This window comes from Hemicordylus capensis, chromosome 6 (genome assembly GCF_027244095.1).
Source record: "Hemicordylus capensis ecotype Gifberg chromosome 6, rHemCap1.1.pri, whole genome shotgun sequence".
NCBI classification, from domain to species: Eukaryota; Metazoa; Chordata; class Lepidosauria; order Squamata; family Cordylidae; genus Hemicordylus; species Hemicordylus capensis.
In genome coordinates this window covers 113,952,497-113,969,603 of record NC_069662.1, presented here as the reverse complement: position 1 = coordinate 113,969,603, position 17,107 = coordinate 113,952,497, and the positions used below count along the sequence as shown (strand labels likewise).

Sequence of the window (17,107 nt, the reverse complement as noted above, 5' to 3'; positions counted from 1 at the left end):
CTTCATTCTAGGGGGCTTTAGGATAAACAAACAATACAGACACAAGTGCAGTGCTATGATATAGTCTGTAAGGGAGACAGAAAATGAATCCCACAAATCCCATTTGTGCATCTGTACTGGTGCCCTAAGCCACCTAGTGGCGCAGCAGGGAAATGACTTGATTATCAAGCCAGAGGCTGTCGGTTCAAATCCCTGCCGGTATGTTTTCCAGACTATGGGAAACTCCTATATTGGGCAGCAGTGATATAGGAAGATGCTGAAAGGCATCATCTCATACTGTGCAGGAGGAGGCAATGGTATCTTGTTTTTAAATTTTGCTGTAAACCTCCTTGGGATTGTTTTAATGAAAGGCAGTATATAAATTAACAATAAATAAATAAATAACTCCTGTATTCTACCAAAGACAACCACAGGACTTTGTGGTCGCCAGGAACCGACACTGACTCGATGGCTCACTTTACTGGTGCCCTGGCACAATTAGGCCTTGACCACCATCTTAAGGCTAAAATAAAAACACAGTAAAGATCAATACAGTGCTTTTGGGGGCCTTAAGATGATGGTTTGGTGGGCTTGCACACTGAACAGTGCAGACACTGTTTGAAGATGAAGCTTTCCAAAAAGGAAACAGGTTAAATAGTAGTACAAGAGACTGCCACCATCTGCTGCTTATGCTACCTAGTTAGACATGGAAGTCATGTGTGGGCATCTTTCTGTGATGGGAAAAGAAGTCCGTTTTGTACCTAATGAGCTGAAAGAGCATCTGAGAGAAGAAAAGAAACACCTTTACTCTGTTTTCCACCTTCACAGAAAATAAACACTAAAGAATCAAGTAATGTAAGTGATTACACAGGACTTGCATCTCCAACCCAAATATGTTTTTAGCTACTGATAATTTAAAGGTCAGTACACATTATAATTAGGATAGGAGAAGCCTCCTGCCCTCATTTGGGAGCTGAGTGTGCCCCTGTTTGCCAGTTATCTCCATCTTACATCAAGGCTGGAGGGGAGAGGAAGATTGTCTGGGAAGCAGTACTGTGTAAGGAGGTTTCTGTCCCACCTCAATCAGCAGTTGGGTAGGAAGCATAAGCTGCTCCTCCTGCCAAAGACATCTTCCTCCCCGCTTCCCCACAAGATCCATGGTAAAGAAAGAAGAGGGACAAAAGCACTCCATACTAGGTCATGAGCCTGGCAATTAGAAGCTGCCTGAATGCACATCAAGGGGAAACCCATGCTAAGAGGAAGGCTAGTTTGGACCATTGACTCCAGTACTTGGGAGAAAGGCCATTTATTCACAATACCTGTTTGTCTTTACAACTGGAGTGGGAAGCACACAAGTCAGCTGCCAGCCATACACTGCAAGAGAGTTCAGCAGGGGAATGTAATCTGCCTGCACACGAGCCCCCTGGGGAAGAGAAATTAAACCATTAGGGCTAACGTTAGAAAGGAGACTGTTTTATAAAGGTTGCTTATTAATGGGTTAGATCATTCCTGCAAGTTCAGCAAAATAGGAAAAGAAATTAATATTTTAAAACAAAAGGAATGAAGGGTCGTTTTTCAGTTCTTGCTGAAGGGTTAAATAATTTTGTTTAAACAGGAGAAACACATTCCTTTCCATGCTCCAAAACCTTCCATGTGGCAGCTGATGAATCAGATCAACAGGACTAATTCATTTTGTTTTGTTGGAGATCCCCTGGATGAATGGCCTCCTGCAATATTAGCTGAAAGAGAACAATTACCTCCTTCCAGACAAAAGGGTATTCAAGCAATGCAAAATCCAGCTATGCTAACATGGAGCAGATTCTGCTCTTTACACAGTGGAGCTGTTGAGCAATTCTATTAAAATAAGGCAAGCAATTCTACATTTACACCAGTTGAGCCAAAAGAAAAACGGCTCCTTTGATTTCCAGAATATCTCATGGTGTGTTAAACGAAACGGCATTATAGTGGTAATGAGCCCATGTTATTTGCATCCAGCAGAAATGGCAAAAAAATATCAATGCAATCCATTTTATTCTATTTTTTTGTCACCCATAGGCATATAAGTGTGGCCCATTTGTTATTCTTCATCAGCGAATATGTGGGTGAGACCAGAATGATACCTTTAATTTCAGAGTCTGGCACAGTGAGGGAGTTATAATACAATCTTACCAATTCTCTCTACAAGACCAACTAATTCCCAGCAAGTGGGCAAAATGGTGGTCATGACAGGACTAACTAACAAATCTTCATCTTCATTTTACAAAACATACTCTAGCTTACTTATCTTTATGTGGTACCCATTCACTACTATTACTACAGCTATTAATTTTTGTATGCTTTTATTATTCAAAAATACATTACTACGTTCAGCTTCACAACAGCCCCGTAAGGTAGATATTCAATTACACCATTATTTCCATTTCATAGAAGGGTGATTAAGCTGTCAATTAGCAGCTTGTCCCAGGCCAGACAATGAGTCCAATACCATGGTTTGGGGTGTTCACTCATTTTCATTTTGTATTAATTCAGTTCTGTCATGCAATGATGATTCCTAAATGAAATCTATCCTGCCACAAAAACAACCCCTTCCTTAGTTCTCACTTGTCCTTTCTGCTTCCCAGAAATTCCTCTTGCCTTTGACTCATCTTGCTGTGCCCTTGATACCACACACACAGGCCCAGTATTGCCCACTGGAGGAGCCTAGTTGTCCAAGAACCAGAACGCCACCACACTGTATAAAGTATGTTTTGGCTCTCTGTGAAGAAAAATCTGCCAGAAGACAGATAAGTGTTGGCAGAATCACTGTTTCTAGATAGGTCAAGGATTTCAATGATGGTCTTGCTAAGGAATGATCAGTATCAACAAAGTTATGACCCATGTCCTCTAGAGCATAGCCAGATGTCTCTGACAGCTATCAGGCCCCCAAAGCATAACACTGACTTGTATATCAAGTCTTCATACCATCTTGCTGCCAAAGAGATTTCCTTCCTTGCCCTAGTTTTTCAAATGGCCCAAAGCCCGAGGGTCCTAGTTACCAGGGAGTACCACCCACCTCCATCATGACATGCAGCAACATGTCAAACACAGAGACTGAGCAATTCTGGCAACCGTGAAAGCAATGGTATCACACCATGGCACCCTTTGGCTTCTGCAGAAGCTGAACCATTTCTGTGCTGTACTCTCTCCTGACACAGCGGTTTCCTCTGCAGTTTCTTACTGAGGCAAAACAGTAAAGCCCCAACTGATCTGACTTGTTTGACCAACACTCCTCAAGCAGATATTTATTATTAATGTATTCAATTTTTATACCGCCCTTCCGAAAAGGCTCAGGGCGGTTTACAATTAAAAACAGAAACCATTAAAACCAATAACAATTAAAACAGATATAAATATGGATTTATACAGATATGGTAGATTTCTTAATAGAAACTCAGAAAAACAGGAGAGGAGCACAGGAGGGAGTGGAGGGAGATCAAACTCTGAACAGATTTAGCTTAAACAAATATTTGCAAGAGAATATTGAATAGATTTTGTTTCAGTCAGGAAGTTGTGCATTCCTCCCTCCTGAAGTACTGCAGTTATTGCTGTCACCCAGTTATGCCCTGCATATGGGATCCTGTTATCCAGTGGTGTAGTGCTGCAGGAACAGGCAGGGATGTAGTCCCGGTACTTTTTTCCCTTCAGGGTCTCAGCAGGGATACAAAGCCCTTGGCTTTCTACACTAAAATAATGTGCTGCTCTTACTATTCCAACCATTTATTATCATCCTTCCTGTCTTAGGAACATAGAAAGCTGCCTTATACTGAGGTCAGACCCTTGATCCATCTAGTTCAATACTGTCTACAATGACTGGAAATGGCTCTCCATAGTTTCAGGCAGGGGTCTTTCCCAGCCCTTCCTGGAAATGCTGCCAAGGATTGAACCTGGGACTGTCAGCATGCAAGTCTTACAGTGGACTAGTGTCAGGATATCCTAAAACGAATGACAGGGAATGCCCAATAAAATGCACGGGTTCCTTCCAAATGGCCATGGAATACACTGAATTTCCGAATGGCCAATGGCTATTTGGAAATTCCATGAATTTCTATGGCCACTTGGAAGGAACTTGCACATTTCAGTGGGCATTCCCTGTCATTTATTCTAGTACATTCCCTGGAGTCTACTGATGGAGAAATTCTGGGAATTCTGGTTCATTTAATGAGCAGAGGCCCTCGCCATCCATCAGGTTCAAGCTTTTATTGATCACGGCATGCTGAGTCACATCTCTCTTCAAAGAGCACACACTCAGGCTTTTGGCAAGAGTCTTTTATACTGTTTACATATAGGCTAGGATTGAGTACAGAGCCTATCAGAGGGCAAAGTTTCATGGTATACACCAATCATACTAGTACAAGCAGAATAAAGCTTAGCCATTGGTAGACAAGGTGGACCACCTACAAGGCATAAACCAGCAATAATGTACCAATCAGCTTTAGCTGTGCTTATGCCTAGTCAGGCAGGGGAAGCTATGGTCAACAGGTGCTTATCTCTACTCAGGTGGGGCAGAGTATTGTTTCCAAGAAAAGTGAACCTTGTAATGGCAGGGTGCAGTAACTTGTGGCCTTTAGGACTTATGTAGGTTACACAGATAGGTGAAAGGGGATAGTGTAATTTTCCTTCATCACTACATGATCATTGACTTCTTGTAACAGAACCGCCGCCCTGCCAAAAAAAAAATTAACAGATCACTCAACTATCTAAGTGGGGTGTGTGGCTGTGGCTATGGGGGCTGTCATCAAGAGCACCTGCACTTCTGAATTTGTGACTACATCAATGCAGTTATGGCCAAGAGATGTTCATCTCCCAAAGTTGAGAACTTAACTACAACCCCTGTTAATAGTCTCACTGCCTCTATTTAGCAAAAGTGCCAAAATACTTGGGCCATCAGAAACACCTTTGCAACATACTATCCCCGGGTTCTGTGAGCAAATGTGTTTTGCCTCTTCAAGGCAGTCAATCCTCTCTAGTGACAATATAGAAGTGAGAGGAAAAAAGTAATCTCTCCAACAGGGCAGCACTCAAATGTTACACATTTCCTTTACAGAAAGCAGTAGCCAGAAAAAAAGCTGTGAAAACAGGGTGTAAATTGTCATGTGTGCCACAGGGTATGTTCACGTAAACAGGAAATACACACAGTGAAACACATATATATGTGTAATAATCTCACATGACTATGTACATGTGGTTTTCATGGGGTTTCCCTCCTACACAGAAAAACTTTATGTCAGGGAAGCATCCAGCTTTTCAAGTTGCCCCCACCTCCTCTAGTTTTTCTTCCAGAAAGGATCAGGCTTGTAGTCTGATCAAACACCCTGATGTGTTAATATCCAGAGCAACAATGACGACATAAAACAGTAGGGCAATAGCCAAGTTGAAATGACTATTATGCACAACACAGCAAAAATATGTTGCAGCCAAGATTCAGGGCAGAGGGGGGGAAGCAGAATTGCCTGTTTAAAACAAAATATATTCAATATTCCCTAGGAGAGCTGAACTTTTAAGCTGATAAATCTGTTCAGAGATTGACCTCCCTCCACCCCACCCTGTACTCTTTTACTAAGTTTGTACTAAGAAATCCAGTAGTATCTGCTTGAAGAGAATATGCACAGAATTCATCTGAAGATTGGGCACTGTGGCCACGGTTCCCCCGCCAAATTCCAAACGTTATCATATTGAAGGGCACTAAAATCCAAGTAAAGTGAAACTGCAGATATAACATTAGACATTGTATTAGTTTCCGACACGAGCATAGATAAAGTGAACCTGCAGTAGCTTCCTGTTGTTTGAAGCTTATGATAAACAAGAGTCAGTTGAAACCGGAAGACAAAAGCTCAAGCTGAAAAAGAAAAAATCAGTTGTGGGGGAGACAGGGTGGTCTGATCTACAAATTAAACTGAGATATGCTTATTTCCGTGAGAGAGAGAAAGAGAGAGAGAGAGAGATTGAGATTTTTTAATGAACTCATTTCCCACTCTTCTACAGTTGATGAGTAATTTCTTATCACACCCTGAGTGTCAAAAACCAGAGCATGTTGAGCTGGCTGTTTTCCTGTCTTGCTGCAGATAAAAAGAATTCAATTTTACTTATGATTTTGCTGTTTGTTTTCTCTCCACCACCACCCTTTTTTACTCTGCAACAGTCTAGCTCATTAGAAAAACTAGAAAGCTTTGCAATTTGAGAAATAAGAGGGAAGAAATATCTAGGCCAAGTCAGTATAAATAAAACAACCTATATTAGCAATGTTCTCTCTCTTTTTCCTACTGCAGACTTGAAAGAAATAATAAAAAGGGAACAAAACAAAAAATAACAAGTGCCACAGATTTTGTAAGGCTGGTGAAAGCTCATTTGAGGCCATTTACTTTTTCCAGTCTATGACTGAATTTCATGGCAGCTGTAGAATATCTATAATTTTGAAGACTGAAGTGAAGAGATGTCACTGGTCATCCATCTACTAGCCCAGCCTTTAATATGCTGAGACAAGATATCATAGTCAAAATAAGCACTCCTCATAGCTGCCCAACAAGTCTCCTCTTAGACACCACCAAGAAATGAGAACCAAAATTTCTACAGGCAGCTGGGCCTACGGAATTTGCTGAATGCATCGCCGCACAAGGTAGCAAACTGGATAAAGCAGGACCTGTGATCCAGAGCTCCAGTATATGGAGCTTCAGCACAAGCAAGGGCTATCCCATTCTGTAGGATACTGGGAACACTCTGCCCATACAGTTCCATTACACACAACAGGCATTAAAATGAAAAGGGCAGTGCATGGAACTTCATGTATAGCCAGAACCCAACTTGTATTCTACAGCTGGATTCTTCAAGTCTGGTTAATGAAATCTGGCTGATGCAAGACTCCAGTGCTCTCCAATCAAAGATCCAAACGAGTTGTGCTATTTAGTATGCAGAGACTTCCTGTTCTTGGTCTCTGTCTTGCAAGCTCTAGCCCTACAGAATGGAAGGCTTGTGAATACAATTTGAACTCTAATGGAAGCTCTCTATCAGAAAAGCAATGAATCTCAGCCCAGTCTAGGCTGAGGCCAGCTTTATTTCTGTTTAAGATTGACCCCTTTAGCTTCAGAATAATCTCTCTGGAAAGCCCTTTTCCCTCTACTGAAATATGTATCTATCTTTATATATATTTCTCCTAGGCATACCCATCACTAATCCCATGTGTGGCAGCTCTCACGAGAGTTCAGGATAGCGATGGGACAGGCGGGGGGAGTGGGAAAATGGTGGCGGTGGGGAAATAAAATGCCAGGAAGTGGCGGCACAGCTGGCAGGTGGGGGGAAGAGGCAGGCTGGCGGGCGGGTGGGAGGAAGAAGGTGGGTAGGCAGCCGGGAAGAAAATGGTGGCAACGGTGGCGGGCGAAGCAGGGGGGAACAGGGGCGGAGATGAGAGGGCTTGCGGGGAAACAGCAGTGGAGGTGGGCAGGGAAGAAGATAGTGGTGGTGGTGGCAGTGGCAACGAACTAGAGACCAGGCTGGCCAGTCGGCAGACAGGGAGAAGAAGCAGCAGCAGGTGGAGAGGAGAATCCTAGCCGGTAGCTGCCACGGGAGAATAAACTGGGGGGACACAAAATGGGACTGGGGGAGACAGGCAGAAGTAGGGGTGCAGATGCTCTGCGCCAGGTTAGCTAGTTATATTTATTTCTATTAGAAGCAACACAGATGTTATTTTAATACCATCTGCAATCAACATTGTGCCTCAGAACCTGTAGTTTAAAAATGGCTGGCCTTGACTTCACATCATGAATAAAGATGTCACTGCAAAACAGAATGTTTGGAGTATGAAAATTCTAAATTTGATCTCTGATGCCCTGCCCAAAACCTAAGTAGTGCCAGCTAGTGGAATTCCACATCTAGTGATGTGATTTTAAAATGCAGCCCACATTACCCACATAATCTTAACTAGAGGTAATGCTGTTCTTTGAAGCAAACACAGAGTCATCTTTTTAAAAGCAGGAAAAAGGTATATTTACATTTAGCCTCCCTCTTTAAAGTTTAGATCATGTTAAGCTGTTTCTCTGTTGCTATGTTTTATTGTTCTTACTGATCCTTGTTTTAATTGTTTTTGTACAGGGTTGGGGTTTTTTTTGGTTTTTGTTTTGCAAGGTATTATATGAAAAGCCGGATAAAAATATTTATTTATTTATTACATTTAATATCCCGCTCTTCCTCCAAGGAGCCCAGAGCGGTGTACTACATACTTAAGTTTCTCCTCACAACAACCCTGTGAAGTAGGTTAGGCTGAGAGAGAAGTGACTGGCCCAGAGTCACCCAGCAAGTATCATGGCTGAATGGGGATTTGAACTCAGGTCGCCCTGGTCCTAGTCCGGCACTCTAACCACTATACCACACTGGCCTCAGCATGGTATATATCATTTATATTAAACAAACGTCTCTGTTGGATAAAAATCTGAGCAAAACTCTAGTCACGGCTTTTAGAAGACAATATTTTGTGAATACTCAAATTCACCACAAAGTGGGGAAATTGGAATTACACCAGTTTGCTTTGTCTATCCTCGGCGCACTCATCCTGCCACCACTGAGGCAGCTAAGCCAGTGTTTATATACATCAAAGGCAAACATACAGAGTCCAAAATACAGAGACATAGTTCTTGAAATCAGGATTTTTCCAAGTTAAAGTGTCCAAATCAGGGCTACACACCTTGGGCTCTATGGATGTAGCTTCCTATGCAAACCTGAACTCCAGTGTGTGAATGATAAGCGGGACATCACCACAACGATCCCTCACTATCTAGCAAGCTTGAAATTTGTATATGGTGTCTTACAATATAAGGTGCTGATACTGCAACTGAGTGTTTAGCTTTATCTGGAATAGAACCCTGTGTACTTGGAAATATCAGTAAAAAGCATTCAAGACAAATGAATGGTAATCTTTTTTAAAAAATGCAGAAATATTATTAACTATCAGAACTGACCCTTAACATCTCTACCCTGAACTTTTCAGTGACCAACCATGGATGTGAATGTGTGTGTTTTGAAAGAAGGATGCAAAGAAATAATGATTATTTGTGTATTCTTATGAATGAGGAGATGACTGAGTAGTTAACAATTTTTCTATTCCATTGGTTTGTATTCAACACATCATTTAAAAAAGATATTTAAAAGCGCCCACCCAAAAAAAACCTTTGTATATGTAAATCATACAGCAATATCTGAGTTTCTGACATGCAGTTTTAACAATATTTAAGCATCTATACCAATATGTTTAGAAAGAATAAGGAAAGCTGAATGCCTTATAAAATACAAAAACTTAGTTTAAAAGCATTAGCCCATCTGCAATTTTGAATAAATATGGGGACTTTCTGGTTTGTTATTTTGTTTTTTGCTAAATCACACTTTAGTACTCTTTCTCTCTCTCTCTCTCTCTCTGCAAAGTATTTATCCCCTCTTCCCCTGTGCACATGCAAAGTTACACATTCATTAATTTCGAAACTACAGACACTAGCTTTTGGGGACCTAAGATTGTTCAAATGCTTCCAGATGAACCACGGCCATATCTGCACATAGAATGTGGTTTCATTTCTGGCTTTGTGTTCCACATAGTTTCTCCACTCCTTTCACAAAAGCAATTTGTGTCTATTATAACACTTTACTGATTTCTAGAAGAGAGAGAGAGACTCTTGATACTAAAGGTTTATTTAGATGCTCACCCAGTTTTATTCCAAAGGCTATAAAATGATTTTAAAACTCTAGATATACAAGTAAAACCCAACTAAAATAAACCCCAGCAAAAATGCATTCAGTTCTAAAATAACACTAGATATTTTTAGTGGCTTTAAGCTATTTAATAGCTAAAAACCACTTTTAGCTATTTAATAGCTAAAACATATGACTTTTAGAAATAGCTTAGGCCTTTGTGCAGCTCCAGGGAACACTAGGAACACTATTCTAAATGCCCCAGGCCATGATCCAAAAGAGTGATATGTGCATGGGAGGGAGAACCATCTGTGCAGCTACAATTCAGTTTGATTATTTCCACAAAGCAATTCATGCTGCTTAAGAGACAAGCTGCTAATTGTAATTGTTGGTCTCTTAGGAAGTAGAGACTACTGTGGCAAGCATTCTGAATTTCTGGCTGCATGCATGTGGTTCATGCATATTAACTGCTTAAAACTGAACTAACAACAACAAAACGTTACTGAGCATGTGTATTTACCCTCACCACAGTCTAACTAGAACAGTGATCACTTGGCAACTCATCTGGCGTCGTCTTCAGATTAGACTACTGTAACACATTGTGCATGGGGACTGTCTATGAAGACTGTTTGGAAACTGCAATTCAGCATTAGGGATGTAAATATATCTCTCCAACAAAATATCTCATAATCTTGTTACAGTAAATCACCAAAGAGCTTTTACTTTAGCTCGTTTTAACGTATCATCATCAGCCCTATTGGAATGGAGATACCTTCAAATACCCCATGCAGAACAGATCTGTCCTTGCCAATCAGAAGGGGTTGAAACCGTAGATCATGTATTATTATACTGTCAATTCTATAGAGACATCTGTCACCTTTTTATAACTTCAGTTTTAATCAAATTTCGAGGCAGGGCAGACAAATGTTAAATCTCCCTTTTCCTCTCAGATTCTAATGCTGACATCACTTTTAACGTTGTGAAATTTTGCTGCAGGGCTTGCTTTATTAGGAAACAGATAATCAAATCTGTAACATAAATTCCTAAGAAATGTACTGGTCTTTGAATCTGATGTGTAGTGAGTTAATGATTAAGGAGTTTTATAGCAAGAAGTAACAGTCCTTGTAACTCTGTAATCAATCATCTTGATTACGGTCCAAGACTAACATAAGATAGCAAATTATGAAACAATACATTAAGATAAAACAAATTGTGAAGTGGTAGAAGCATATTACATTAAAATTACTATAGGGATGCTCAATAGATTGTAAAATTACTACTAAAGTTCCTATTAGGTGTAGCACAAAGAGGACAAGAAGAGGCAAAACTATATAATAACTAAAATTAAATTCATCTTTAAAAAGATATACTAGAATATAAAAACAAGGTAGCTAAAATATATAAAACAAATTACGAGACTGTACAAGCATATTACATTAACATTACTATAGGGATGCTCAATAGACTGTACTACTACAGCTCAAATTAGGTGTAGCAAGATAAGGAAAATGATAAAATCACTAAAATTATATTCAAAATTGTAACCATCTATCTTTGAAAGGATATTATAAAATATTTAGGAAATAAAAGCAGAGTGACTAGTACATACAGGATATAAGATAATTAAAAATGCCAAGCAGGCAAGTAAAATAGTCAATTCTTAGAGACAGTACAAGGCTGATACATAATTATGAGCCGGCAGTCAGGGCCTGGAGAATTTTACATGCTTCCACACAAAACTTGGCAGTGTTGTACATGAGGGCCCAGTCTTCATCCGAAAGCAGCATCCTGGAGTAGGCTTGGTTGGGGCAACCAGGGCACTTGAGGAGTAGTGGGAGTATAAGCTTATCACAACTGTCTATATAAAAGGGGCAAGTCAGGAGTACATGCTCTGTAGTTTCGACCTCCCCAGTGTCACAGGGGCAAAGTTTTCCATGATAGAATCTATCTGTATTTGCCTTCCAGATCAGTGGAGGGGAGGGCATTACAACGGGCAAGGGTAAAAGCCCTTCAGGGGCTTGGGATTTCCAGCTGCGAAGTACGTAGTGGGAGAATCAGTGAATCTGAGTCCTTCTGAAGTCAGGAAGCCTGAAACCCGCCTAGGTTGGCCTGGTGCCCAGTGTCCAAAATCCTCTGTTTGATGGCAATTTTCTCCTTGTCATATCCCATGGCAAGTAAGAGGGGCTGGGATGGACCAATAGAGCCACTTTATTCCAGATTGCCCATTTCCAGGAGGACTGAAAATTGTCCTGCAGAGTCAAAGGGCTGCTCTTAGGAATTTAGACTAGACACATTCTAGTGAGGCGAAGTCAGATGGGGGACCTGGACGGGCACTGTAGAGTAGTTAGGCCAGCACTTTACTCCAGTAATTTGAGCGCAGCGGGAACATAGTGCCCACTTCTAGTCCGTAGGAACTTCAGGATGACGGTAGAACTCCTCTGTGCAATGTGGGCAATGTGACTGCAGTGGGCCTTTCTTGTACCAGAGACGTGAAGGATCAACTCCAGGTATGTAAAACAAGCGACCTGCTCAATTCTGTGGCCGTTATTAATCCAGCAATGGCTACTGGGTCTTCTGCTGAATGCCATGACCTTAGTTTTTTTGGGCCTTAGTAATTAATTTCAAATTTTTTGCTCTTGCAGTACTGCCCTAGTGTCACCAGAGTCCTTCTGAGGTCAATAGAAGTTCTCAAGAGGATTGCGGCATTGTCAGCACAGAGCAGGATGGAGATGCTCCTTTCGGCCAGCTTGGAGGGATAAAAATTTGGTTTACTAAGTTGGCTCACCATTATTATTATTATTATTATTATTATTATTATTAATGATGATGGTGATGATGATGATAATAATTTATGTATATATTTTTATACTGCCTGATATGTAAATCTCTAGGTGGTGTACAAATCCCAAAATTAAAATCACAGGTTAGAATAAATAAAGAACGATAAAAACAATATAGAATAAATTATTACAATTCTAATTAAAAGCTTGCGAGAACAGAAAAGTCTTGAGAGTCTTCCTGAAAATAGAGGAGGAGATGCTCTTATTTCAGCAGGGAGCATATTCCAAAGCCCTGGGACAGCCACAGAGAAAGCTTGGTCCTGAGTCACCACAAGGTGAGCTGGTGGCAACCATAACCTGACCTCTCCAGAAGATCATAAAAGGTGGGAGGGTTCATGACAAAGGAGGCACTCTCTTAATGCCATACACCATGGCATTGATGTAGAAATTGAGAAGAAGCAGGGCCAAGATACATCCTTGTCTGACACCCTTTTGGGTCGGGACACAGTTCGTAAGGTGTCTTTGAGGGCTACATCTTACCCTGAGAGTCATGCCTATATGGAGGGTGTGGATTAAATAGAACAGGTGACAATCGAGTGAGGAAGATTCCAGCTTCTCCCATAGCTTAACTTGGGAGTTGGAGTCAAATGTGGCCTTAAGATCTATGAAGGCAGCATAGAGGGAGGTAGAATTGTTGGTAGAGTAATTCATGATGAGATGTTGGAGCACCAGACATTGATCAGTTGTGGATCTGCCTTCTCTAAAGCCTGCTTGTTCGTCTGTCAGCAGATTTTCTTGTTCTAGCCAGTCCTTGAGTTTCCCATGTATATGTCTGGCATACAGCTTGCTGGTGGTGTTGAGCAAGCCAATGGGCCTATAGTTGGCATGATCGTCCTTTCTTCCCTTTTTGAATATGGGGATGATATCGCGAAGCCCCAGTCCTTGGGAATGCGGCCATGAGAGTCAATATAGATAAATAGTGAGGCCAGAACTGGTGCCCACCACTCTAGGTTGTTTTTTTAAAAATCCATATGGATAAGGTCTTCCCAGGGGCCTTCCCTGCTCTAGATTGGGTGACTGACTCAACCTCAGCTGTAGTGACCGGAGACCAACTGAGCAAGTCTTTTATATCCAGAAGTGGGGGGCCCACTTCTGCAGTGGCATCTTCATAGAAGTTCTGAAAGTGTGATTCCCAGAGCACTAGAGGTATATGAGAGTCTATCTGAGCCAAGGCATTGTTGGGAAAATTGGCCATGATGCACCAAAACATGGTTGAGTACTTTGCTTTGCTGCTTTTTTTTTTTTTTTTTTTTTGCAAGTCAGCAAAGTCATCATTAATTGCTTTTAGCTTGGGGCTATCTGTCAATGGGATAACTTGTGGAGGATTGTGGAGGAATCCACAATCCAATCCTCATCCAAGTGGCTGAATGATGTGTCGGGGGAGAGGATTTATTGTAGTTAGAACTGATGACCCTCCTGTAAGTAATTAGCCACTCAGAGATAAGCGATCTGATTTCTGGGTCTAGAAAAAAATGGACAGCTCGTAAATACTGAGCACTTTGGTGAGTCAATCATAGGAGTCAAGATGAAATAGCTGCTGTTTTGAAAGTTAGGAAGAGGCATTTATATCCAGCTCTGCTCGGGAGAAAGTGAAAGTCTTTTAGCTCTATGCTTCCACATTGACACTTTAGAATCTCAGACAGTGAAGCCAGGATAGTTTTCTGGTTTGACCAAATTCGGGAGTCCCTTCCAGGAAGCTCAATGATAATGAGCTTCTCATTGAATGGTGGGAATGGTGGGGCTGCAGCACTCTGCGGATGTTGACATTGTTGCTTGTTTCCTGTTGATGTGGTGTTCTTGGAGCCCTTGGGGGGTGGGAGTTACTGCTGACAAGAGACATTGCACTATTAACCCCTTGTTGTTCCCGGGGGAAGGGCAATTCCCTTGTGTGCTCTGAGAAACAAGTTGTTCAAAGTCAAGCCTGGGAATATCAATTTTAACAGAAATTTCATTCAACTTTGCAATTATTGTGATCAAGGAGTTCATGGTAGAGGTGAGTGGTATGCCTAAGATTTAAGGGGCCCCTTTCTCAGTCCCAGGAGATGGTTTTGGCCAGGTAGTTTGGATGATTTGGGAGTAGTTTGGTTTAACAGCCACTCCCCTGTGGCACACTCCTTATTGTGGAGGGCTCTCCTATTCATTGGTGCACAAGGCTACAAATCTGTTCTTAATGAAGGGAGTCTTGTCAGAGGGATTACTCACGGTTTCCCTTTGCCTTGCTGGTGGCAAGAACACCATCTTGGCTCCTCCCCTCACTCTGCTTTCAGCTTAATGAGCTCTGGAACTAACTATGCAGATGGTGCAGGGAGTCCTGTTGTCGTCTCTCAATAATTTGCTCCTTTGTAGCTAGTGCTTTCCTGCTCCAGTTCTGGGATCCCATGAAAGTCTCCAGATCTTCTGCAGCTGCTTCTTCAGTCTTCTTCCTCCTCTACAGGTTACCCCCCCCCAACAAAAAACCCTCTGTATTTTGTTGACTGCTGCATTTGTTTCTGTTTTCTGGTCTTGGACCGTAATAATAAAGAACAAAAGAACTGAATTAATATACTTTATACACAAAAGTAGCCCCAACAAATAACATAGTACAGGCGCCTTGACTTGGAGTTAGTTGTGTATCTTAAGCTTTCCAAAAAGACATTTTCAAAATACAGAAATGCCTTGCAAGAGTACTATTGTGCCTTAAGGTTAAGTGGAAATTTCTTAAAAAGTCACCATGACCCTTTCCATTTTCAAGAAGACTATAGAGCATTGAGATTTCCCAGCTGTTAGCCATTAAATAACTTGGGCAAACAGATTCATGTAATTGCAGAGTTTACCAGTCTGCTTTCAAGGACCCAAACTCTACCTATTCAGAAATCTCAGGCTTAATGGTAAATATGGAATTGTGTACATTTAGATTAATTATTTTTAATATTATGGGTTAAAAATGTATGTGGGTTCCCCCCTCTCTTTAACTGGTCTTCTGTGTAGGTTTTATATTTCTGCTGCATTATATAGGTTTGTTAAACTTATATATTTTGGCCTTATAGTTGTTTAAAACAATGTCAATTTAGTATTTTAAGTATCCTGCTAAAGGACAAAACTGGCTGTGTTGTTTTTGTCTGAATGAAAAAGAGGATAAAGCCCAAATTCCCCAACATAACACTTGCTGTTTCATCCCCACATATAGTAGGAGCTGAGTGGAGTCTCTCTCTTTCCTACCTGTATGCACATCTATTCATAACTCAGTTGAGAGCTCCTTATCAAGTAGTTGCAGAAAGATGAAACAGGTGCTAAGGATGTGTACAAATGTTTGGTAATCATAACATCCTGTACATTTCTGTAGGCCTGGACATATACATTATAATTGTAATGTTACATTGAACTGGGACAATTCCCTTTTACATACCATTTTAATTTGGAAATCCAGATACTATTTCCTGCAAAGGTTTTATAAGTGAGAAAGAAAACTTCCAAAATGCATGTCAGAATTAGCAGATACTTTCATGAACATTCTTTTCAAGGGGAAGTTATTTTTACTCAGACTGCTTTCAAACCATCTATTTAGCACAAACAGCACACACAAAGGTGTAAGAAATGTTCCCTGTGTTCAAAGCGCAGCACTTCTAACCTTATGGATCGAAACTGCTGCCACACTACATCGTTATATCTAACAGTGATCCCTGCAAAACCTGACATTTGGCATTCTAGATATTTCTGAGTTAGAAGATAGACACAAAGAAGCACACACAACCCTTTTAAGAAACAAACACCAAACACACACAGCTCCACTATATCCAATATTTCCCTCCATTTAAACAAAAAGACAAGCCTCAAAAGGCACAAACCCAGTCCTCTCCCAACCCCTTTCTAGGTCACTTCCAAACTGCATGCAGAGCCTTTCAAAGGGCTGCATTTCACGCTCATCACCTTTGGACCCCTGCTGCTCTGGGCATGCGTTGTTTGTGTGCTTGCAGACATCAAACTGTGTCCATCAAACCCAAACTCACTGCACATTTAACAGATCAAGACTGAAGGCAAAATTGAAGCAGGCTCTTCAGAGGCACTTCCAGAAAGAACAGCAGATTACCATTTCCATTCAACATTCTGCCTCCATCTCCCACAGTCAGTAACAGACATAAATGCCACACAACAAACACAATTGCCTAGTGGCTTCATTTCCACTAGGCAAGCTGCCATCTCACCAGATTTGGGGAAGTATCTTCACAGATTATGTCAAAGTGCTGGAAATGTATGTCAGCGACAACAAAAAGGCATTCCAGCGTTTCCAGTGATACCCTAAGTATGTAGTACATCGCTCTGTTCTCCTTGGAGGAAGAGCAGGATATAAAATATAAAATATAATAAATAACTAGTAGATAGTGACTGACTGACTGAATAAATAGACAATCGCACTACTACTATCATCACTAACCCCACGCAGGTTCCCCAAGTCAAGGGAATTATATCCAGAAGAAATGTTACCGGTACTTGGGAAGTAAAAGTTTCAGAAATGTTCTGCAGCACTTGATTTGACAGAACATCCATCTGCTTGCAAACAGTTCTTGCTCTCTCTCTCTCTCTCTCTCTGGCAAAGATTAGAGATA

At 41.1% G+C, this 17,107-nt stretch overlaps 1 protein-coding gene across 2 annotated transcripts in view; it reads right to left on the bottom strand.

The window, feature by feature from the left end:
* RFTN1 (raftlin, lipid raft linker 1) overlaps positions 1–17,107 on the bottom strand; it is a 150,863-nt gene that overhangs the window by 10,422 nt on the left and 123,334 nt on the right. For both annotated transcript variants that reach the window (XM_053263724.1, XM_053263725.1), the window contains exon 8: positions 1,299–1,402. In XM_053263724.1, the coding sequence (XP_053119699.1) occupies positions 1,299–1,402 (104 nt within the window). The remainder of the gene's footprint in view (positions 1–1,298; positions 1,403–17,107) is intronic.